Raw genomic sequence first — 25177 nt, 5'->3', positions numbered from 1 at the left:
TCTCCGAACAAACCGAACATGAGACAGAGTAACAAAAAGTATTTACTGAGGACCTACTAGTGCTTATCATGAGAGATAAAGCAGTAATTGAAATTTTCATATGGATCAATATAGCAAAAAATAAAACCATAAAATGCCTGGAAGAAAATGTGAGTAAAAATTTAATAATCTTGTGAGAGGGAAAGCCTTTTGAAGCACATAACGAAATATAAGATTTCCAAATTTCAGAAGCAAAAGATGGATACATCTTATTACATAGTTTAAATTTTACATTTCCATACAGCAAAAGTAGAAAAAAGTTTAAAAACCATCATGAACATAACTGAAAGAAAAATGACAACCTGGGAAAATAAAAGATTAATATATAGTATAAAAGGGTATTAATCCACATATATAGAGAGATCTTAAAAATCTGTAAGACAAACATCATGAATATTGGAAATGAAGATGGAACACGTACGCAAACCAGTAATTTAATAAAGAAACATACATGACCAATAAACATCCAAGTACATATTCAACTCCCTCAGCTTATACAAATTAAAACAATATATCATTTTATTGTATCGTATCCCAAAGATCCTGGAAACTGATACAACCCAGCACTTGGAGCTTAGAGAGCTTACAGAGCTTAGAAAAATGAGTTCTACACGCTCACGGTAAGAGTGTCAACAGGTTAAACTCTGGAAGAGAGTCTGACACTTCGTATAACATGTAAAATGTATCTACCTTCTCATCTAGCAATCTCATTTTTATATTTCTTAAGAGATGACAGCACAGGTGCAAAATGAGGCAGAAAGATGTTCAACAAAGCATTATTTATAATAGTTAAAATCTTGCAAACAACCCAATGTCTCAGTAATGGGCTAGTTAATTATAGTATGTAAGACAGAAGAGTACAGAGTTCTTCAAAATGATTAAATCGATATTTATTCACTTGGAAGTATGTACAGGACATACTGTTCAGTGGAAAAAATGTTAAAAATAGCTTATGATTCATTTATGATAAATTATACACAGGTTATCTGTGTGCCCAGAGACGTGTCTGAAACTACAGAAAACCAAAATGTTTGTCGTAGTTACCTCCGAATGGTTAGATTTTATGTAATTTTTTACTTGTCTCTTTGTTCTCCGTGAGATTTTAAAATATTTTTGGTGTTGTTTCTTTTTATGATGAGCATAGATCATTTTACAATGTTTTTCAAATTTGCTTTTCTTTTAAAGAAGTAGTGACATAATACCTGCTCTTAAGGAATCTATCATTGCATTAGTGAGATGAAATGAATGCACGCCAAGCAAAAGTAACAGGAGACATACATTAGAAAGGCTTTAAGATGGGAGACAGTCAAGGTAAGTACTTTTAGAGGAGGAGATTAAGGAGGCTTCGGGGAGGCATGGAATATTTTTGTTACAGAAGACTTGAGCTGGAACTTTAAACACTGGTGGGACCAGAGCAGAAAGGACAGCATGGAAGTCATTTGCATTAAGAGGAATTCAAAACAACAGCATCCCAAGTTCATGGGAAAGGGGCACGGGGGAGGGCACATTAAACCAGGCACGTCTCTTCGTCTCTTCGGTAGATCCTCTAATTTCCTTCATTTTAATTGTCTTGAAAATTACAAGTGGTATTTACTCTGAATAGCATGAACATAAATTAAACAACATGAACAAGACATTTGACAGAGATTTGCATTTTTTCTTCTGAGGAACTTGGATTCATTTTCTTCTTTTCAAAGTATAACTGAAAGCTTGGAGCTTAACTTTTACTTGGCGGATTGACTACATTCTACAGAGTTCTATGTCAAAGTTCATTTAAAATACCAAGGGCATTCTGTCTATTCATCTGAAGTCTCATTCCCAACCCTTAGCTCAAGAGTCATGATATCAGGACAACTGCAAAAGAGCCACAAAGCTGGATGCTCTCCCAATGTTCATTTATTGCATCTAATTTGCATAAATTGCAATTTTACTATCTTGCTTATTATATCCAGGACTTGTCACTATCCCTTTCAGTTTGTCTTGAAAGCATTCTTTCAACCAACGACTATTACAGAAAAGTTCTTTGCTGGTAACATTTCAGGTACTTTCATGTATCTACCGCCACCTTCTGATCTTCAAAGAAGCAAAATTTAGCACAACTCTAAGATGGAGGGAAATGTGTGTACTCCTCCTAAAATTTTTATGACTCCACTGAATCAATGAATAAGAGGCCCTTTTCACTTCTGGCTCTGAGGTTGGTGGCCAAGGGCAAGAACAGATAAAAATTTAGAGAGCTAAGACCAAGTCCAAGATCATAACTAATAATAAACACATTGGTAAACCACGCCAGACACTTTCTCCAGGGTGAACACAAGGCTTCCCTTGCTTATGAGTTTACAATCAGTCTGTCTATGGACAACTGCCCACAAAGAATGTTTTCCAACAGAGAAACAGTAATGAATCAAGGGGATACAGAAGCAGGGCTCTACAGCCAACCAAAGCTGTTTGGCAAGCTGACCTAGGAATTCAAACTTCCCCTCCCCACGGGATCATGGGGATTTCCAACCCACTGGGGAATATGGCCAACTGGCACCTCATTCCTCTTCACCAAGGGAATGCCATGAAATATCTTCTGACAGATATTTTACATCACATGGTTCTGTTCTTTGTTAACCCTTACAAACAAAAAACTTAGCAAATAAAACTAACGTCATTCCCTTGTCTTCTGGGAGCCTAAAAACAAAATCCATTAAAGAGCTTCCAGAATAGAGGACACAACACAGGGAAAAGTACTTAAACCAAAGCGCAATTGGATTCTATAGTCCCTATGCCTGTCTAGGTAGTCAGTGAGAAAGGACGCTTTACAAAAGCAATCTACCCTACTTCAAACCATATGTTTAAAAATGACCTCAAAATCGATCAAAGATCTAAGTGAAAAGAGCACAAACTACTAAAACTCTCAGAGGAAAACATTAGCATCAATCTTTGTGACCTTGGATTAGGCAACCGCTTCTTATAAAGCATAAGCGGCCAAAAGCAAAAATAGATAAACTGGACTTCAACAAAGTTAAAAACTTTTGTGGTTCACGAGACACCACCAAGAAAGTGCAGAAATCTACAGAATGGGAGAAAATACTTGCAAATCATAACTGATAAGGAGTTCGTAATAAAGAACATTTAATACTCAATAATAAGACACATAACCCTTTTTTAAGTGGCCAAAAAATAATGGGCAAAGGATCTGAAAAGATGTGTCTCCACAACTGATATACAAATGACCAATAAACACATAAGATCATCATCGTTAGCCATCAGAGAGATTCAAGTCAAAACTACAATGAGATACCACTGCACAGTTACTAGGATGGCTCAAATGTAAAAAAGACAAACAAGCATTGGAGAGAAATCAGAACTCTCATATACAGCTGGTGGGAATATAAAACTATAAATGTAAAACTGGCAGTTCCTCAAATGTTAGACATACAGTTATACCACATAACCCACTAATTCCACTCCTAGGTATAGACCCATGAGAAATGAAAATATATATCCACACAAAAATGTGTACACAAATGTTCACAGAAAAGCCAGAAAAAGGCAAATAACCCAAATGGCCATCAACTAATAAGTGAATAAATAAAATGGGACATAACCATACAGTGGAATCTTATTAAGGAATAAAATGAAATGAAGAATACATGCTACAAAACAGATGAATCTTACAAACAATGCTAAGTGAAAGAAGCCAGTCACAAAAAGCCATTCCATTTATAGGAAATGTCCGGAACAGGCAGATCAATAGAGACAGAATGCAGATTAGCCTAAGGCTGAGGGTGGAGCCTGGGGAAATGAGAGCGACTGCCAATGGGTACGGTGCTCCTTCTTGGGGTGATGAAATTGTTCTAAAATCGATTGTGCTGATGGTTGCCCAACTCTGCTAATCTACTAAAAACCAATGAATTGAGCACTTCCAGTAGGTGAATTGTACGATACATGAATTATAGCTCAATGTATCATTTTTTTTTAAAAAGCAATCTACATCAGGACGAACTTGGAGTACGCGAAGCTGTGCCCATACTTAGGATTTAATAGAAGAACAATCTCCAGCTTTTCCCAGATTCTCAAGGGGTTAATGACCCAGCGGACGGTAAGAAGCAGCGATCATTGTGCTGAATGGCAATGAACAGCCTCCTTGTAAGGTTCTCTTCTTGTGAACGCTGCCTTCTGTTTATCACTCTGAGAGGGATAGGACGAGTATCCGGCACAAGAGAAGGTTCTCCTCTAATTCTTTTTTTTTTAAATTTCATGTTTTGGCATTTTTGTTAGCGTTAATCATTCCCTTCTCTGCCGTCTAATTTTATTAAGCACCTAAGTGTCTAGTGGATGCTAGACACTTGGATACGAACCTCTCCACAGCCATTACCTTCTTTACAATTCCTTTAATGTTTCCTATAATACAATATTTAAGAACATAGTCTTTTGTGTTACACAGACACTTCTGTGTTCTCCTCCGGTTGTAACAGCACCCAAGCTGCAGTTACCACTTTCACAGCCCAGCTCTGGCTGAGCAGGTAAACAGCAATGATATACAGGAACAATGAAACACAAAGGAATCCTCAGAGAGAGGGGCCCTGTGTAAAACCTCCCAGTGCCAGTGAGACTTCCACTACCCAAGGCTGTGTCCAAGAGTCAGAACTGTAAGAACAGCCCTATCTGGCTCTGCAACGGTGCTCGCTGACTTGTGATAAGTTGTTTAAATTCTCTGAGCCTCATTTCTTTACCTCTAGGAAAGGTCAAATGATAATACCTATCTCACAGGGGTTTTGGTGACGGTGAAATTATGTAACATGAGTATTTAGCATTATAGATGGCATGTAGTCAGCACTCAACAAGTGTTAGCCACTATTAATACTTTTGTTGATTTTTTGTTTTTTCAAGATTTTTTTTTTTAATGTGGACCGTTTTGGAAGTCTTTATTGAATTTGTTACAATACTGCTTCTGTTTTATGTTTTGGGTTTTTGGTCCCGAGGCATGTAGGATCTTAGCTCCCCAACCAGGGATGGATCCTGCACCCCCTGCACTGGAAGGTGAAGTCTTAACCACTGGACCGCCAGGGGAAGTCCCTGTTGATTTTAAGAGTGAGCTTTTGTTCCATTTACGGTCTAGTAAATGCAAATGCTTTTTTATGCAACAAAACTAAAAGACAAATTTAATAAAATAACCAAAGAAGACTGGTCTGATTTCTCAATACCTTTAATAAAACTTACTATGCACTGAGTGAATTTCAAACGTTCCATTTACTAGAATTTCTTTTCAATTGTTTATTCAATTGACCAGGAGATCTCTCCGATTTGGAAAGGAGGGAGAGAGTAAAGGAAACTAGAAATATTGAGCTACTTAAGCTTAACGTTTGGTTTGCTCACCTAAACATAGCACGTCTTAGCTAACTACTGACTACTGAGAACTTACAACTGATAAGCATGGAAAAAAGAAAAATCAGATGTCATTTCAATGGGCAACCAGAACAAATCCTTTACCAAATCCTGTACAAGAGCTTCAAGAACGACAATGATGTTTTGGATTCCAAGAACCCCAGCCAGGCCGCATATACCACCCTGACTCACTTGAGATAAGCCGTTTTGGACTCATACCTTGGGACAAGGCTATCGCCTCCACGGAGGGTGGTGGGATCTAGCTCAAAGATGGAGGAGATGTCATTGCCTTCGGGCACAGAGACCAGGGAGTACACCATCTTTTCTTGGGCGTTTCGCAACCTGCTCCGGGAGGCATCCTGATCAGAGTCCAGCTGAGGAGGAAAAGTCATCACGTCAAGGATTGCACATGCCACGGCCTTCCCTCACTACAATCACTGCACAGTCCACAGGAACAGGGAAGAAACAATAGTGAGCGTCAGTAGCTGGCAGGAGAAGCACCACTGTTTCAGAGCAGTCATCAAAGATGATAGTTGGCCACCCGCACCAAGAATGTTTACACTCTACCTCCTGGTGTTGCAATAAAAATGCTTAAGCAACGTGGGGTTGCATTACTAGCTCTCCATGGGCAGAGTGCTACTGGCGGTACATCCCGGTGCAGCGGTCGGGAGAGAGGAAAAGCAGTGTGAGAAACTTCGCCTGTGGATTTTGTTATGGGCGGTTGTGTTAACCTACAGCGAAACTGTCTAGCAAGAATATGATACAGCTACTTCCCAGGAGAAAAAAACAATGCAATGAAATAAACCTGAATCCAAGTGTTTGTAAGCAGCTGTCCCCATGTGGCCAAGAAAAATATTTGAGAAGTCGGACTAGCCCTGAAAAAATGTTCCCAATTAATCAATTGCTGACGACAATTCAGGGGAAAAGGGGCCCCTCCTGCTACGTGAGGGATTTGGCTGAGACTGAAGAAAATCTCTGACAGTGAAGGCTGAAGAACAAGGATGAAAGCTTTCCCAAGAAACTGTAAAAACACATCTAGTCTCCAAAGGCCATCTGCCTAAGAAGACGGAAGCTGCATGCCGAGCCTAGCGCCTGCTCTGACAGGCTCACGAGGTGGCTCTCCGCCGTGTGACTCTAGACGGGATCATTTCTCATGTTTAACATCCTTGCAAGATGACAATATCCACCTGTATGTACTAGGAAAATCACATTTCCCTTGTCTCTATCTTGCTTTGCTTAGGCTGAGGCCCTGCTTCCTTTCCAAATGCAATGGAGAAAAGAAAAGCAAATCTAACAGGCGAAGGAGAGAGCGTTAAGACAATTTCATTCCATGGGGCCTGAGTTCTAGGACTGTAGGTAACAGCTTGCTTTTTCAGTTCATCAGCAGCCCCAGTCTTTGTCTAAAAAAAAAAAAAAAAAGGAAGGAAGGGAGGGAGCGGAGCGACGGAAGAAAGAAAAGAAAATGCAAACAATTCTTCTGATACCCCAAACCTCTGTCTCCCCCCTCACACTCCCTCCTTCTCACACCCTGTACCTCTGGCTAAACAAACCCCCGTTTGTCATTCCACCTACACTAACGTAAGACTCCACTGGAGAGGTTCAGGACAGCTCCAAGAGCTCAGCTCGGGAGAAAGCACTCTGAACAGAACGTGTCCTCTTCTAACCACTGTTACCTGTAAAGGGTTGCACACACCACTTTCAAAATAAACCCTGCCCCGGTTCTGGTGTGAGACACGGGGCTCAGCTACGGACTGGCAGTTAAATTTCAGACCTGCCACACATCCGAAGAAAAATGCCAACTGCACTGAGTCCACTGCATCTGGACTGTGACTGAGCAAGGCGCCCTCATCCTCCCGAGTGCAGTCGGCGCTTGCCATCTAGTGGGAGGAGAGGCACACGTGCAGAAGGCCGTCAGACAAGAGCCAGCCTCGGGTTGTTCTTTCTGTCCCTGTGGCGTCGAGCCCGTGGCTCAGGGGGGCTGCTGAACTGAGCAAGAGGAGAGCGACAAAGCCGAATGGGGTCCCAGGCAAAGCCACGGGCACTGGGTGCCAGTCTCAGGAAATACGCGACCAGGAAGCAGAGCAGAAAGAGAGGCTTCCTCTCCCACACTCCCGAGGCTCCCAACCGAGAAGACGGTGAAGGGTGCAGGACCCTCCCAACGCTGACACCTTCCTCCCAGAGGCAGGAGCTGCGCCGCTGGCCTTGAGGGTGCGGGGTGAGCGCCCCCACCACACACACCCCTCCTCCACGCGAGGACCGCCACCCAAGCAACACCCCACGTAGCGAGAGCAACGCGGCCCAGATCTGCAGCCAGACCCACTGGCACATGGCACTGCCCTGGCATGCAGAAGCACGAAAGAGTAGAAAGATGACCGCACTCCCAGCGACCCTGAGGCCTGTGGCCAGTGAGGACCACGCTCTGCTTCTTCACCCGTCAAACAAAGATGGAGAGACCTGTCCCAATCCCTTCGTGCAACTGCTGTGCAGCCCAGAGGAACGGTGGATGGAAAGGCACTGAAAATGGTAACCATCCTTTGCACCTTACAAAAATGCCATTTATTAAGCGTTTACTATGGGCTAGGCACTTCATTTGCACAACATCTCACTTCGTCCTTACAACCAGGCCATTGTCCACAACTACAGATGAGGGAATTCAGTCTCAGAGAGGGCAAGTAACCTGTCCAGAGTCACACAGCTCATCAGCGGTGGGTCCGCTATTTAAACCCAAGTCTGTCTCTCTCTCGCCCTACTTTTAATCACTGTGTCCTTCCCCCTGCACTGCACGTGCCCGTCTTTCCCTCGCACGTGAACAGGCCAGGAGAGCAGTCCCATTCCACACAGAGTTCAAGGTTCACTCGGACATCAGCTCTCCCTGAAAGAAGCCATGGTTCTCCTTCCAAGTCACCTCTAAGGGGAGCCTTAGTCCCCCAGCAAGTCCAGCAACTAACTAATGGTGGGACACCCTCAGCTAGAACTCTGCGTTTCTTCCAAAGCTAACATTCTGCCCAAACCTAATTAGCAGGTTCATGGCTGCTGCAGAATTCACAGCACTTTCGTTGACAATTACATTCTGTATCATCTCCACCCCAACTCCCTTCATTAATGTACCTATGTTAATGTCCAATTTTTTCAAAATTTTACAAAAAATAACACCCTCAGTACCACCTAGCATATTCACCATCAAGATGTCCACATGGACACACAACGTCAAACAGAGCAGCAACCGTTTGGGTCTTTGTTTTGTTAATCCTACACCAGAATGAAGCACTCCACAAGAGAACTGCATGACTTACACCCATCATTTCCCTGTAACACAACCACTTCCCTCTTCAACCCGTAACTGTGGACACCTGAACCCCCAACCCAAGTGCCTCCCTATCAGCATTAATTGGCAATATGGCTTCCCAAGAAGGATCCAGCTGGCATTAAAATTCCAAACCACACAATAAGGTCTATTTCTGACTTTGCAGAAAGGACAGATGGTTAGACAACTGAGTGTCTAATCAGCAGTCATGCCTCATGTGCTACCTCCACACTCTAAATGACAGTGTCCACCTTATACACTCATTCCTTGAAGACATCCGAGTGAGTCATAGATTCAGGTCAACAGCAATGAGACGTTGGCATGTAAAAGCCTGGCTTCTACAGGGACCATCACCGTCTCCAACCTAGCAGTATTCCAAGAGATACCGTGAACTTCCGCAACTTAGAGATGGAGACCCCTTGACTAAGCACACAGAAAGAGCATCATGACCAACAGTCTCTTGGACCAACCAGGACACAAGGGGATATGACTGCCCTCCAGGGAAGCACAGAACAAGATCCTCTGTTAAGGCAGCGTAAGCTCTCCCCTTCCCCAGCACTCAGTGACCACAGGGGCAGTTTCGTACATGGGGTTCCAGATCACATGTCCTCACCCTACCAGACGAAGACAAGAAGGCTCTTGTCCATACTTACTGAGGGCTGAAACTCCAGGCATTCTTCCTCAAAGTCAGGGTCTACCTGATGAAAAAGAATCATTAGGAAATTAAAACATCCATTGCTTTCTCAAGGACTTGGCCCCGCTAGCAGGAGACTTCAAGGCCTGCGAATATCTTTGGACAGCTAAGAACTTCTCCCTTCCCTCTGTTCACGAAACCAGCATGCCACAATCACAACACACGTCACATGAGTACAACACACATGGAACAATCTACCAGTCACCAATAGATGGCTCTCAAATGTAGACAGAGGAACACAAAGAATCCACTAGCAAAGCAACAGTTAAAAGCCTGAAATAAATAAAAGGTCAGTACCCAGTGATTGATAATCCTGCTTATTTCTAGTTAGAAATAAAAAAAAATGTCTGGCTTCCAGCAAGAACTGCATTCGCCCCAGGACATAACAGATAATGCAACCGCCATTGATCTTTGGCAAACCATGTAATCAACGTTTCTCACAGCTGGTGGGCTGGGTCCATCATTTCCTATGGCTCCATTTCAAATTTCAACTTAGTCTTAATCTTCGGCTCTTCAATATTTCAAAACCGTCAGTTCATACAAGTGTCAGGCATCCCGGGGGGGGTTGGAACATTTAGATTCAGCCTTCCTTGGGGTCAGCTGCAGAAGCAACACTGACACCCAGGCATCACCTTGAAAATCTCTGAGCAGTCTCACCAGTGATATCGGATGACAGGAGGTGTCCCTTGATGTACGGCTAGAATCTGGTATGAATATGCATCGTACATCTTCCAGCGGATCAGAGTAAAACTCAACGTCTGTCACACAGTAACACGGCTCCTTAATTTAATACAAAAACTAAAAGGGAAATTCCTCCCATCCTTCAGTGTTGAGTCTTGCCTTTCCTCAAAAACCCTTCACGGTCATTTAAAATACATTGCCTTGATTTTTTTACATTCCTGTAAGTAAAAGACCCTGTCTATCCACTAAAGCTCTGAGTAACCAGGCTGTATAAAATGACGTAATTCTTTATGGGCTTTAATGCTTCCAGCTTTACGTACCATGTTTCACTGCGGCCAAGTCTTGGTCATTCGTGTTAGGATCAGGATTGGTAAATAAGATGCGGTGAGAGCAGTCAACAAGAGCAAAATGGAAAGATCATCCTAAAACCCTGATTAGCATTATGTTTTTTAAGCTCGATTCTCTTAGCCACTGTCAAATACAGCTGACCCTTGAACGATGCGGGAGTTAACACGTGTATAATTTATAGCTAGCCCTCCAAACCTGCGGCTCCCCATCTGCAGTTCTGCATTCTCGGATTCAACCAGCCACAGACCGCGTAGCACTGCAGTGTTTACTACTGAAAAACATCCACAGGTAACTGGACCCGTTCAGAGTTCAAACCTGCGTCGTTCAGAGTCAAATGTATACAACACAGTATTATTAAATAAAGTCACCAGGATGGACATTACATTCCCACCACAGCATTATTTTCTAACTGACCTTGTCCCCACAGCTTGATCAGAATCCCTGTCAAATACTAAAATGTGTTCACGATTTTTGCCTCTTCTTGTCTATAAGCAGGGAAATGAGGTGGAAGGAAACAGAAAAGCAGAAGGAAAAGCTAGGTAATGGAGCATTACCCTCAGCCCCTAACTACTCAATGGCTATAGGTAAGTGAGGAAAGAGCAGTACATCATCCTTGAAAGAGAAAAACTATGGGGCTGCCACTTACCTCTGCTGCTAAGTAATGCCCTGTAGCAAGATGCTTGAAACGGAAGAGGCTGTTCCAATATCCTGCTCCACCCCGACACGGGTCATGCTGGACCACCTGCAACAGGAGTGGAAGAAATGTCAATCCAAATGAGGGCGGCGCTGAATCTGAGACACCACCCAGAAGTCATAGTGCAGGAGCCGTATTTAAGCTGAAAAAAATCATTATCTTCCAACAAACGCGTAACAAGTATCATATGCATTGTTAAGCAATGTTTCTCCAAAGAAAAAAGAGTCCCCTAATTAACATGAAACGGTTGTAAGACAAAGTTCAGTGGTTTTCAGATTATTTGCCTTAATCATAAGGAAGAAGTTAAGATCCTGGACTTCATCCACAAAAGGCGAAACAAGCAACAAAAAAAGAATCTCATGGAAAACTGTAGCAATTTATCCATGCGCTCATGCACTATAATACATCCACACGCCTGAGCTTTGAAACTGGACACTCACAGTGCCTGGGCCAATTCAGCCTACAAATAAATGTAACCGTAGCTTCTGCTCATGATGGAATAACTGGCACTGGGAGTTGCTGCCATAAATAGGCACCTCACACAATACGTGAACATGCCATAGACAACGAGAAAACTGAGGAAGATGTAAGATATACAAAACAACTGGGTTCAGATGCTGGATGACAGGGAGCGCACAACTGTCATCTCTGAGGACAGGGACACAGGGTGATCTCCACGACTGCTCCAGCTTTCTGCTGGGAGGTCCCCTCTCTGGACAGTGGCATCGAGAAGAGGTATTCAAGCAGAGGAGACCAGTCTCACTGAGGTGAGGAGATATCAGAACTTAAGGAGGTTGAGGTGACTGGAATCTGTCAGGGCAGAATACAGAGCTCCCCAGAAAACAATTTCCAGAAATCTGCACAAGGGCCTCCTTTAGTCTTTGGCTAAATACCAAGCGGCATACGTGTAAGGTGAGACCCCACAAGGCCAAATAGAAAACGAGAGGGTAGTCGTAAGCTCAAGGATCCAGGAGTTCACACAGGACTAGAAGGTGTTCTGATTCTAACAAGCCAGAGGAGAGGCCGGTTGAACACCTGGGGCATTCAGTATCGACATCAAAAGGCCCACACCTTAGTAGCTGGGCTAGTCTAGCCCTAAAAAAATGCTACAGTACACTTGACCCAATGACGCTTTAAAACAAACCTCCAAAGGGTCAAAGTGATCTGCAAGTAACTTTCTTTGTCTGGCAAAACAAAAGTCAATACTCTTTAAAGGAAGGCAGCAGATCCAGAGCGTCAACAAAGGAGCATCACAACATTGAGCATATTGTCATAATGCAGCGGACAGGCAAGAATCAGGAAAATGCAGCCTGTCAGACAATATCGAATGACCCAGTGTGTCCATGTGGTTGGTGGAGGCTAGAGAAATACGTAACAGGGACCCCCAAATGTTCCCATTTTGATACATACCCACACATTTTGAGAATCTCAGTGGTTTCAAAGTAGGATAAACACACATACACACACTCACACGTGCATCAAGACACATCATAATGAGGTTAACGTAAACCAGAAAGAAAAAGAAAAAATTTTACAGTAGCTAGGGAAAAAAAGAGGCGCTATATGCAGGGAACAAAAGAAAACCACTGAATTCACATCAGAAAGTAATCTGTGCGAGACAACAATGGACGAACGCCTTCAAGTACAAAAAGAAATAACGGTCTATGTAAAATTCTACACTCAACAAAAATATCTTTCATGAATGAAGGCCATATGGAGAAATGAGAACCTTTAATACACTGCAGGTGGGGACATACAATAGTGCCTTCAAGACAGCCTGGCATTTCCTCAAAAAGTTAAAGAAAGTAACCATATGACCCACAATTCCACTCCTGAGAGAACTGAAACTCCTCACAGAAACTTGTGCATGAATGTTCACAGCAGCACTATTCACAACAGCCAAAAAGCAGGAACAATCCAAATGCCCATGAATAGTAAATAAAATGTGGTATATCCATACAGTGGAATATTATTTGACAATAAAAAGAAATGAAATACAGATACGCATGGCAACATGGATAAACTTTGAAAACTTTATGCTAGGTAAGAGAAGTCAGGTACAAAGGACCACATATTGTAGGATACCATTTATATGAAATGTTCAACCCGGGCAAATCTACAGAGGTAGAAAGTGGACCAGTTACCAGAGGTGGGGAGGGGCAAATCTGAAGAGAAATGAGCTGTGACCGCTGTGGCTCAGGGATTCTTTTGGGTCAACTAAAAACCACTGAGAACTACACACTGTACATTTCTGAATTGTGTGACATATGAATTGTATCTCAATGAGGCTGTTATTTTCAAAAACGAAAAATAAACTGATCTTTTTAAATGAAGGTGAAATAAAGATATTCACGGACAAATATAAAGTTGTTTTCTTGTCTTCAAATGAGAGCTGAGAGAATTGGCCAGTGGCAGACCTGCACTACAGAAATGATAAGGGAGTTCTTTAGGCTGAAGGAAAATGATTCCAGATGAAAACTCAAATCTACACCAAAAACTGAAGAGCTGGAGATGATGACTATGTGGGTAAAAGACTCCTGTCCTCTCGTTTTTCCATGTTTTTAAAATGCAAGTGACTCCTTAAACAAGGCAAAAAAAAAAATAAAAACGCACTATGGAGTTTATAGCATATATAGAATAAAATGCAAGAGAATATCACCACAAAGGACAGGAAGGGAGAAACAGAAGTGCAGCTGACCCTTGAATAACACGACTTTGAACTATAAGGGTCCACTTACACGTGGATTTTTTTCAATATTAAATACTACAGTGCTACATGGTTGGATGAATCCACGAATACAGAGGAACCACGAACACCGAGGGCTAACTATTAGTTATACGTGGATTTTTAACCATGTGGAGGGTCAGTGCCCCTAACACCCGTGTTGTTCAAGATTCAACTGTATACTATCGTAAGGTTCTAACATCACGTGTAAAAAGTTATGACGATATGTAAAACTGACTGGCAATGAGGTGAAGACATATAATGAAAACCCTAAATCATGACCAGAAATATAAAACACATGGTGTTGCCTTCCTTCTTTTATTTGGAAGGGACACTTAAGTTTCTAAAATCCTCAAGAAGAAAATAAAAAAGGAAGACGTTCAGTGTTTCCCTAGAGTATTCAGAGGGAAAATTGGCAGGCAACAGTTTTGGGGGGGAGCAAAAATTAGACAGCTGTTGCTTCTCAGACGATAAAATATAGAAGATGGTCTACAGTGGACTTCTGGGTTAAGTGAGTCCATACTGCAAAAACTCTCCCCAAAAGGTTGACACGTTTAATTCATTTCAATCAGTTTGTGAGTGAAGAAGACATGGTACTTGCTTTTAAGGTTCTAAAGTCAGTCACGGTGACTTCGTAGGGTTCTGACATTTCTAATACTTTTTTCGCTTATGAATTAAGTTCCAAGTCCCTACAGCCTGGATATATCGCCCTTCAGGATCTGGTCTCCTAAAACAGTTTCTGTCTTATTTCGCATGACTATCCTCTGTTCCTCATCAAATGAGGTTACTGAGTTCTAACCCAAGGTTGCCTCACATTTCCAATTCCACGTTAGTATCTTATAGGAAGTGACTTACTCCATTCATCCCTTCCGTCTGAAATATAGGTCATCCCGTCAGCACCAGCTCGGATGCTACCTCCTTCAGGAAGTCTTCCTTGATCGCTTGCCCTCCCTCATCTACACATCCAGAGGACAGGGAATGTGCCTCTTTGTGCTTTGGAGGTGTAGATACTTCACCATCCAGTATCTTTCCATCCTATCGCCAATGTGCAGTCACCTACACATTGTGATGGGTTAGGCACTTGATTACATATTGCTGTGATAGATAACTGAGCAAGGGAAAGAAAAAAACACAGAAGGAAGAGATGATCAGATGACCCAGAGAAAGAAATTTCTAACTTCAGTTGGGACTTGGCTCCCGAGGTAGCTATTCTTTTCCTCCACAGGAACATCTGGCATCCTTCAGATATGGCGTGATGTGTTTGTTTCTCTAAGTCATCCCAAGTCATCCATTGTTTTTGGAACAAGGTGGGTGTGAGTACCTGGATGTGACTTATTCCTATAAATCCATGAATCCTTTCTCCCTGCCCGCCCCACCCCATCCCTTACCTCCACCTCCCACAGGGCTTTGGAACTAGTGGCAGACGTGGCTGACTGCCGGCCGGTAGTTCTCAGGAAGACATGCTGCTTCTTCCTGTGCTCGTCACAGGTGAGAAACTTCTCCTGCTCGGCGTGGAACAGCCTCACCACGTCACCCTACAAGTCAACACACGGAAGAATGAAGGAAAACGCATTTAAAAAGAGAACCAAAGAGGACCCAAGTGCTGCCCAGCCTGTAACGTATCAAACTTACCCCCTTTAATATGTCATCTTTGTTATCACTCCATTTCATGAAAAGGACTATTTTCCAGCTGGTATTGCAGTTGACGGAATTCACCTAGAAAACAAATTAGTTATTATTTCACATACCCCTCAACAACTGTGGTTTCCTGTGCCCAAATGCCTTATTTCTGCCCAAGAAGCAAGGCTGTGCTTCAGCCCTCCAAGCCTAAAGACTGACATCATGAAGATCATAGAACTTGCAAATTCAGTTGGCCTGATAGAAGTCTTTGGTAATAAATGGTTCATTTGTACCAGTCAGTATGTATGCTGCAACTCCGGCTAACAGAACCAAGCTTCCTGCCCCCCTGGAATGATATCTTCTTCTTCTTTTTTTTCCCCCAAGTCTCTTGTACTATAGCCAGACGTAAAGGCCCAGTGAAAACAAGTATGTATAAAATGAGATGAGCTACAAAGGCAAAAAAAAAAAAAAAAAAAAAAAGTCCAACGTATACATCCTAAAATGTTAATGATATAGCCATTGTTTGTAAACGAAATATATGCCAGGCACTGGTCTAACATTCACTAATATATTTTATCCTCAGCAACACCCTAAAAATAGCCATAACCATCATGCCCATTTCAGAGGTAGGAAAACTGATGCCCAGGGAGACTGGATAATGAACCTACAGTCACAGAGGTAGGGAAGGGCAGATTCAGGATTTGAATCCGTATCTGTCTGTTTCCAGAGCTTGTGTCCTCCAAACAAACATTAGGCAAACATTTATGTCACCATCAAGTTATTGCCCTTGTGTCCTAAAATTGCCAATTAAGTTAAGTAGATGTACTGCCAAAAGTAAGATGTCACTCTCACAGGGCTGCCGATGGCCAGCAGTGTCCCCTTCTTATGAATCAGCACAAGACACACTCTTTAGAGAGACCAATTAGAAAAGGGTACCCCTCTGGCCAAAAACACTTGGTAAAGGGGGCCCTTCTCTCCTTAAAGAAGTTAGAAAACAATCCTCCAGGGATACAAAGCTTAGCACACTGAGCCCTCAGGTGACATCAGCCCCCACCCAATGAACAGGCTTATATAACCTCATGCGGCAGGCCTGGCTGTCAGTTTGTTCCCCTGCAGAATGGGTACACTGCCCCGAGTCACTACTCAAGTCGCTGTGAGCACGCACATGCTCTGGCCCCAGGAAGGTTTGCTCCTGCAGCATATGCCTGCCCACAAGCCATAACTTTATTTCCCTTACCTCGTTGCAGCCTGGGTTATCCACCAGCTGATGACTGCTGGCATGTAAGGGCTGGCCAGCATTCACGGGGTTCAGAACAACCTTGTCACCTATGACCACCTGGAAAGGAAAGGACCAATAGAGCATTTCACAAAACAGGTCAGGACTGCAGACTGACCAGTGGCTAGTTCTGGCAGGAGCTGTAAGAGCCTGCATAGAAGGCGGCCCAGCTTCCAGCAAGTAGAATGATACAGCACAAATGCACAATTAACTCAGCTCAATATTCTATCATTACCTAAACGGGAAAAGAACTGGGAAAAGAATGGATACTTGTATGGGTATAACTAAATCACTTTGCTATACACCTGTAACTAACACATCATTGTTAATCAATTATACTCCAATATAAAATAAAAATTTTAAAATATATAAAGAATGGAATTTCAAAAAAAATAAAAATTAAAAAAAGATTTTAAAACCCCAAAGCCTGACCCTGACCAGGAAGAGGTGATGTTCACAAGCCTAAGGGTAAATTTTTGCCCACAATTGTCAATGATTATCCAAAGGCGATCTCCAAGTCAGTCAGAGCAGGAAGAAAAAAATCATATCTTCGTTAGCTTCAGTTAAGGCACTTGTACAAATAAGCTCTAACTAAATTTTAGGAGTAGAAGCAGATTATTGCCTGAAGTAAGTCTTTATCTTTGAAAGAATAAAGCTATAAATTTATATTTCTAAAGCAAAGGCTTTTATACTTTTTTGAAAAGTCGTATTAAGAAATACATTTTCTATTATGACTCAGTCATACATAGAGTTTATGTGGCTATGTGTGTATATACATATATGCATGTATAGAAAGATATAGAGATCTCTATTTATCTAAAAAAAAAGTCACCCCCCCAAACAATCTTATCCCCGTCATGTTTAACACAGCTTGATACTGCCTATTCTATTCCACTTTCTAAAATGAGTGTCCCAAGCTACTAAATTGATCTCTTGGCCCATGAGTAGATGAATACCTGTCCTTTGAAAGACACTATTCTACAAGTATTCAAGTCCATCTTACTTTCTCAACTAAGGCACAGCTAAACAGGTAAGCTTAAAGGACAGGAAAGCAAAGGACTTGCAAACATGAAGTTCAGAGCAAAGCACCCTTGTCTTTTATTATGGGAGTGGAAGGAAGAAGAATAGAAACGATGGTTTCCTAAGGTGTAAAACACACCTATTCTCAGTTTGATACATTTGGGGAACACATACAACTAAGTTTTCTCTAACTCAAAATATATGCAAGTTAAATATGTCAAAAAACCCAACCCTTTAGGTGAAACCTAAGCTTTACTGGACTTACTCTTCTATAATCAGTTGATGATCACTATGCACTGTACACCCGCTGCGAGGGGGCTGCTCAGGTACTAGAGGCTTCACGTATATTGTACAGACTTTAATATGCACACAAACATATAAACTGAAACATATTTAAACGACCCAAAGCTTGTATACTTAAATATTAAAAAATGGGAAAACCCAGTTTCAGGTGAAGGCAAGTTAAGCTTTTTGACAAGATTTCACACTGTTTAAATACATATTTCTTTTTGGTGGAAAACAACTATTTCAGAATCTTAATGAGGTTGGAAATGCAGCTGATAGCATTGAAACATAGTCACTGTTAAGTATATGCCCACATAATGACTTACTAACGTAGCTAATAAGTATCAGAACTGTTCTAAGTCACCCTGGAAAGGATTTCTGGGGCTTTATAACTTAATCACCCCTCAGGAGAGGAGCCAGCTCGGGACCAACCACAGTCATTGAAATGGAAGCAAGAGCCTGCAGAGTTATCAAGAGCAACTGAGGATAATCCTAAAAGCCACTCTCCTTCCCTGATCTACTTCCTTTCCATCCTTCTGTCCTAACTTTATTTCCGCAATAGAGAACCATTTCTTTTCCACTACTGATCTAGAAGGACAGGGACACTCCCCAGGACACTCATACATGATAGCTGCTCTTGTGGTAAAGTTACTCAAGTAATGGGCTCCTCATATGATTTTTTTTCAGAAGCCCAGTAGGAAAAAAACAGAGCTACTGTATTTAGGTCACATTGCTCTCCAAACTTCCCTGTTTCCCAAACACTGGTTTCCATGGTGATTTCCTTCTCCTCATACGGGATAAGCCTCTGGCTCCAACTTTAAATTTCTCTTAGTTGACTCTAGTGTACAGTTATGGTTGGAGGCCTGGCACGGAGCACGCCCTGGGCTGGGCATGTGCACTTACACTGTCTCCGATGGATCGCAGCTTGTAGAATGGCTGAATGTAAAACCAGGACCCTTCGTTGCCAGCCTCGTCCAACGTTACTCTCATGGCATTCTTCTCCAGCAGAGCTGGAAGCCTCTTATTCACTGTTAGGTATTTATTACTTTTCAAATGCAAGAGCTGAAAACCACCAAGAGAATAAGGTGAGCGTCAGCACGTCCCCGAATCTCTACATTTCTCTCTCAGTCATACAAGATATGTATCAAACACTCCTCCCACCACTGAGCCACCTGTGAAGTTAGAGAACCACAGAAGTGGTTAAGGCAGGGAATGATTAGAAAAGAAGGAAGACCAAAGGGAGCAGAAGTAGAAGGAAGAGGAGAAGACATTTTTCCCCCCCAACACAGCCCTGGACAAGATGGGTGTCGCTCAGGTCAAGTGCACCATCAGCTAGGAACATCACTGTGCCATTGGTTAGCAGCAAGGGGTCTAACCCCAGGTAAAGGGACTAAAGAACTGCAGTCTGAATATGCCCTGACATGAAGGTGGAGCTAAGGAAAGGCACTTTTGAACACGAGAAACAGTTCAATTTAAGAAGTGACCCCATTAGGGGACTGTCAATTCACTTGGAAAAACACGGCTGCTATGGATTTCCACCTTGAATTTCTAAGCACTCTATTCTTAATTCTTGTGTAACCGTTACACGAAGGGGATGGAAAGATGGAAGATCTAGATGCGAAACGTCTCATAGTAAGTCTAGACCAGCAAGAGCTGACCAAGGCTTCCCAACTCAACAGGCTGTAAGAGAAGATGGAGGGGAATAGGAAAGACCGTCCAATCCCTGGAGAAATGGTAAGACTAGCATGGGACACCACCTCCAACTGCCAGTATCTCCCTTTTCAGCTTAACAGATACAGTTTCTAGAACACTCCTAGGAGGCCCACAAATCTTCTTGTCTGATCTGTGAGTCCCTGACATCCCCTGGCCATGACACATAAGGCAATGCCTTCCCAAGCTTCCGTGGTACTCTGATGAGTAGTACCTCTGATCTTCCATGCACCTCTCCAAGGGCTGGACTTAGCTGGCTTATAACCTGGCATTACCTACAGGTGATCCTCAAGATCTAGGCTGGGAAAATAAGAAATATTAGGTCATAAGTATTCACAGCACACTCTGTGACAGGTACCTCTCAATCATCCTAGGCCGCACATACCATTATTATTCCCATTCTGCTAGTAAGCCAGCCGAACCATGGCAAGAATTCTTGCCCAATACCTAACAGGAAAACAAGTGGGAAGGAACTCGTTTGTCATTTGTAAAGTTAATATTAGTATTAGTAAAGAGAGACAAATTAGGAGTTTGGGATTAACGCGTACACACTATTCTATATATAAAATAGATGAACAACAAGGACCTACGGTATAGCACAGGGAACTATATTCAATATCTTGTAATAACCTATAATGCAAAACATATGGAAAAGAATCGATATATGCACATATGTATAACCGAACTACTTTGCTATATACCTGAAACTAACACAACACTGTAAGTTAACTATACTTCAATTTTTAAAAATGGTTTAAAAAAAAGCCACATTTGGCACTGGACTTCTTCACACAGTTTTCTGCAAGGATAGACCTAGGTGGATTTTTTTTTTTTTTTAGCAAAACCTGCTGTAGCTGTTTCTTAAATTGTGTTTTATCCTGTCAAATTTGAAGGTACCAGATACAAACAAGTAAACCTCACAACCCGTGAGGTAAGACATGAGACCTATCATCAAATGTTCTACCTGAAGGTACAGAATTGCTCTTCTTACTTCTGGTGACCAGCTCTTGAACCAATTTTTACCAAACATGAAGAACTTTCAAGCAATGCAAGTTAGGCAAAAGCGCAACAGCCAGGCTCCTCTTCAGACAGGGAGCCTCCCATCTAAAAAATGTGGACAGATTTTAAATTAACAGATTTTAAATTAACAGGGGAGAGAAGTGGACCCTTGCACTGAGAGAGAACCAACTAAAAGCCCAAGAGTCCAGCCCACATCACAAGAAATGCTAGACCTTTTGCAATAAACTGGCTGTGTCCACAGAGTCCTATCTGTCCAAACCGGGTTTCGTGTGCTTGTTTTTCGATTCACTCTTTGTAAAGCTTCAGCTCCACGACAGAACAGCGGCTTTGACCCACCTGGATTACATTGCCATACTGGATCACGGTCCCCAGCAATTTCCTGTTTTCTGTCTCATTCTGCTTCTTTTCCAAGTCTGCGGCATGCTGTACATAGAGGAGGAAGATTGGTCACAAAGAAGAAACAATGGGTTATATATTTCTCTGCCGCAAGGCAAAAGCAATATAGCCAGTTCATACAAGAACCACAAAAATAAGCAAATACCTAAGTACACTCTGAGGCTAAGTGCAATGAGCAAGGGGTTCAAGAAACCAACCCACTATGCCTTGTTTGCTGGCCTTCTTGGTTTTTCAAACATGTATTCATTTTTTAAGGAATTCATGGACATCTGGTTAGGGTGAGACTAAGTCACAAGCTTATGTATTTTTAAAGAAAATAGGGTAGGGTTGGAAGGGAATTTGCATAGCCCTTTTATGATTTGTACAGGTCTTCTTTATAGCTTTGGAGTAAAATAAAACAGCATTTAAATACTGGTTTTGTGACCTGGAATGTGTTAGTTAACATCTTTGCAATCCTCAGTTTCCTCTTTTGTAAAATGAAAATAAAAATAGTACCTTCACCTCACAGGAATCACACAGCACGGTATCTCATCATTGTGGCATTCATGGAGTGTTAGTTATTATTGTTACATACCAATTATAATTTATTTAGTTTTCACAGTAGTTCCCTGAGGAGAAGATCATTATCTCAATTTCATAAAGAAGAAACAGACTCAGAGAGATGAAAAAGTTTGGTCGACACTGCATAGCTAGTTGAGTGGGTACAAAAGGAGCACTGTTTTCTCTACTACTGTGTATATTTGAAATTTTGCTTAATAATGTCATTTTTTAAAAATTACACATCTATTAAGTAAGTAAGAGATAATCCCCAAACCCATATTTGGGTTAACTCCAGATTTACACATTCACAAATGAGGCTGGAGATATTACTAGTGCAGCTCCGGCAGGCCAGGGAACAGGGTAAAACCAAATAGAGGGTTCCCATAACAGTTTGCCAAGGCCACCAACCCGCACAGTCATTTTTCCTTCGTTCACCTGTGTAGCTCTGCAAGTCTGTTAGCATATTATAACCACACTCAAGGGGAACTAGTTTCATCCTAGGCAATTAAACTGCCGTTCCAATCTCTGATTCCCAAACCCAGACTAAGTAAAACAAAAGAAAAATAACGGAAGAAATACGGCATCTAATCTGATGGGTGACAGAAGCATGATGATGACCAATGATGTACTTCGGAATTGCTTCCAACGTTCTCTTCGTAGAGTCTCCCCTGGCCTTGAGGCAAGATGCGACCAGATGCCAGTGGGTTAATGGGCTTCTTTCCCAGGGAGCACGTCCGCGTTTCCACACAACCCTTCTGGACTTGGTCTTGGTTCCACCACAGACCAGCTTTACCATCTTGGCCAGGTCGTTTAATCTCACCAAGCCTCACTCAGCATTCTCATCCACAAAATGAGGACAATACAAGCCTTTTTTCTCCCTAATCATAGACATTACAGAAAATGCATACCAGACACAAAATAGGCATTCAATAAATTTTAACCAATGTTATACACAAGTTTATGTAACTAAGAAACGTTCTAATGAAAATTTCAAAAGGTGAACTAAGGTGGGTGGGTGAAGAATCTTTCAGTTTCCTTCTAATTCAGCATTCGCTCCACCTCTACCTGGAGTATAGGTATTTTTAGGAAGGAACATCTTTTGAGAAAAATAAGCTGCAGGAAGCAACCCTAAACTAAAAAGAAACCACATTTATAGGAGGGTAAGGATTTGCCTAAGTTTGTGTGGCTGACTGCAAGTTTGCAGCATATGTCTCAATCCTTTAAAACAATGGTCTATTCAGAGGCTTCCCTCTTTCTGTTTCGGAATTAGTTACCAGTTTGCTATTCTCAGTTACAAAAAGGTAATATCCACTGGGTGCAAGACACATCCAGAAATAATACCAGCGCAGACACCATGGCAATCCTTGGCATCCAAACCGCCCTAGGCATGGCTCTCCCCAACTCTCTCTTCCCCTCCATAAACACCTTCCCATCCCCTCCTCCCACCTCTGTTCTCCCTATTTTCATGCCTGAGCTGTACCCTATCCAAAGAGCTCTACAGTACCCACAGGTTCTGCAGGTAGTTTTAAAAAAAAAAACACACTGGACTGAATCCACTTGGAAGGCAGGTTTATACTTTGCAGAGAGCCACTTATTCTTTCTGCTAAGCAGTTCTCAGCTAATAAGGACAGGAAAGTTGAGAAAGCAAAAAAATGTCAAAGCGGGAGGAATCAAGGAATTCAGTAAAATAAAACAACATTTTCCAACAAACAAATACAAATGTTCTCTGCTCGAAACACCACACCAAAAGGATTCACCTTGAGAAAATTATAAAGTAGTGTTTCTTGAACTTAAATGATATAAGGGCTCCTGTTTAAGAGGGAAAATTCTCATGGGTATTCCTCTTACTCTCAAGAATTTCCAGTGGCTTCAATCTAAGAAATATTCATCTAAAATATTAAGTTCCTACCTACGCTCAGACTAAGTACACAAGTGGTAAGCCAGTGGTCACTGGCATATCTAAAAGGAAAGGTCAGATTAGTCACCAAGAAGACACATATTTCATAGTTAAGACTAATTAAACACCAGCAGCTCTAAAGATTAAAGGTCATTCGTGTACAAACATACAAAAGATAAAATTAGAACAGAAAATACACAACTGGAGAATAAATATCTAAGAATATCAAATATCACATCTGAAAACTCCATTAAAAGGTTTAATGATGACCAAGCCTACATATAACTACTAAACAAACATTCCATGCATTAAGCTTACAGACCATTCTAAGAATTCACTTTTCCTATACGCACTCTTTGTTTAAGGAGAAAACTCTCCCACTCACTTAATCTTTTACTAAGTGTACAAACACTATATATGTGTTCATTTGAGTTCACATATCAGTCTTTAGATAACTCCTCCACAAAACCAAATTTGTTCCCTTCCCCCATTTACTGATATAACTGACATATAATTGGGCTTTTCAGAAAAAAAAAAATTCATCATGATTTTTAGTTCAAAAGGTTGATAAAAAAGGAAGTAAAACTAACACATTTTAAATCAACTATACTCCAATAAAAATTAATTTAAAAAAGTAAAATTTAAAAAAAGGAAGGACAGTACAGGCAATACCTGGGCCCACTGACCAAGGCTGCTTTCACCCTTGAAAAAATTAAATCTGGTCTATTAAATCCCTCAAGTATATTCTAAAGAGGAGCCCACACTGTAGGACAGTGAATTTGGGGCTTCCCTGGTGGCACAGTGGTTGAGAGTCTGCCTGCCGATGCAGGGGACACGGGTTCGTGCCCCGGTCCGGGAAGATCTCACATGCCGTGGAGCGGCTGGGCCCGTGAGCCATGGCCGCTGAGCTTGCGCGTCCAGAGCTTGTGCTCCGCAACGGGAGAGGCCACAACAGTGAGAGGCCCGAGTACCGCAAAAAAAAAAAAAAAAGACAGTGAATTTGTATAACCTTTCTGAAGAATAATCCAGCAATATCTACCAAAAAGTTGTTCAACGTGCATAACTTTGATTTAGCAATCCCATTTCTAGGAGTTTCTCTAAGATAATCTGGCATGTGCACAAGGCCATAACCATCATTTATTTTTGGGGGGAATGGCAAAAACTGTCAGAATCCTCCCCCCATAGGGATTGGCTGTCTAAAATTACAGTACTGCTATATCATGGAGTAATCAAGTAGCCATTAAAAATACAGAGCTACCTATTTATTCATGACATATTAAGTGGGAAAAAAAGCAGGTGAAAGAAAGAGAAGTGAAGGACTTCCCTGGCGGCCCAGTGGTTCAGACTCCACGCTTCCAGTGCAAGGGGCATGGGTTCAATCCCTGGCCAGGGAACTAAGATCTCACATGCCGCGCGGCACCGCCAAAAAAAAAAAAAAAAGGAAGAAAGTGAGATGGCATGCCCCCTTTAATACTTTAAAATATAGAGATAAAGGAATAAAATAGGGGATGGGAGACTGGGGCACACACCGAGATTATCTTTGAGGATTAAGGTT

The 25177-nt window shown here is 41.9% G+C and overlaps 1 protein-coding gene across 2 annotated transcripts in view; it reads right to left on the bottom strand.

Moving 5' to 3' along the window:
* ITPR1 (inositol 1,4,5-trisphosphate receptor type 1) overlaps positions 1-25177 on the bottom strand; it is a 321065-nt gene that overhangs the window by 173754 nt on the left and 122134 nt on the right. Inside the window, exons 6-13 of one of the 2 annotated variants that reach the window (XM_079933479.1) lie at positions 21126-21212; positions 18963-19121; positions 16716-16814; positions 15491-15574; positions 15247-15393; positions 11086-11181; positions 9370-9414; positions 5632-5786 (exon numbers count right to left, since the gene is read on the bottom strand). In XM_079933479.1, the coding sequence (XP_079789605.1) occupies positions 5632-5786; positions 9370-9414; positions 11086-11181; positions 15247-15393; positions 15491-15574; positions 16716-16814; positions 18963-19121; positions 21126-21212 (872 nt within the window). The remainder of the gene's footprint in view (positions 1-5631; positions 5787-9369; positions 9415-11085; positions 11182-15246; positions 15394-15490; positions 15575-16715; positions 16815-18962; positions 19122-21125; positions 21213-25177) is intronic. The other variant, XM_079933480.1, reaches the window with a different exon arrangement.

The sequence above is a fragment of the Stenella coeruleoalba genome, assembly GCF_951394435.1.
Source record: "Stenella coeruleoalba genome assembly, chromosome: 10".
Lineage (NCBI taxonomy): Eukaryota > Metazoa > Chordata > Mammalia > Artiodactyla > Delphinidae > Stenella > Stenella coeruleoalba.
Note: the sequence above shows the minus strand (reverse complement) of the source record. Positions and strands in the feature narration are given on the sequence as shown.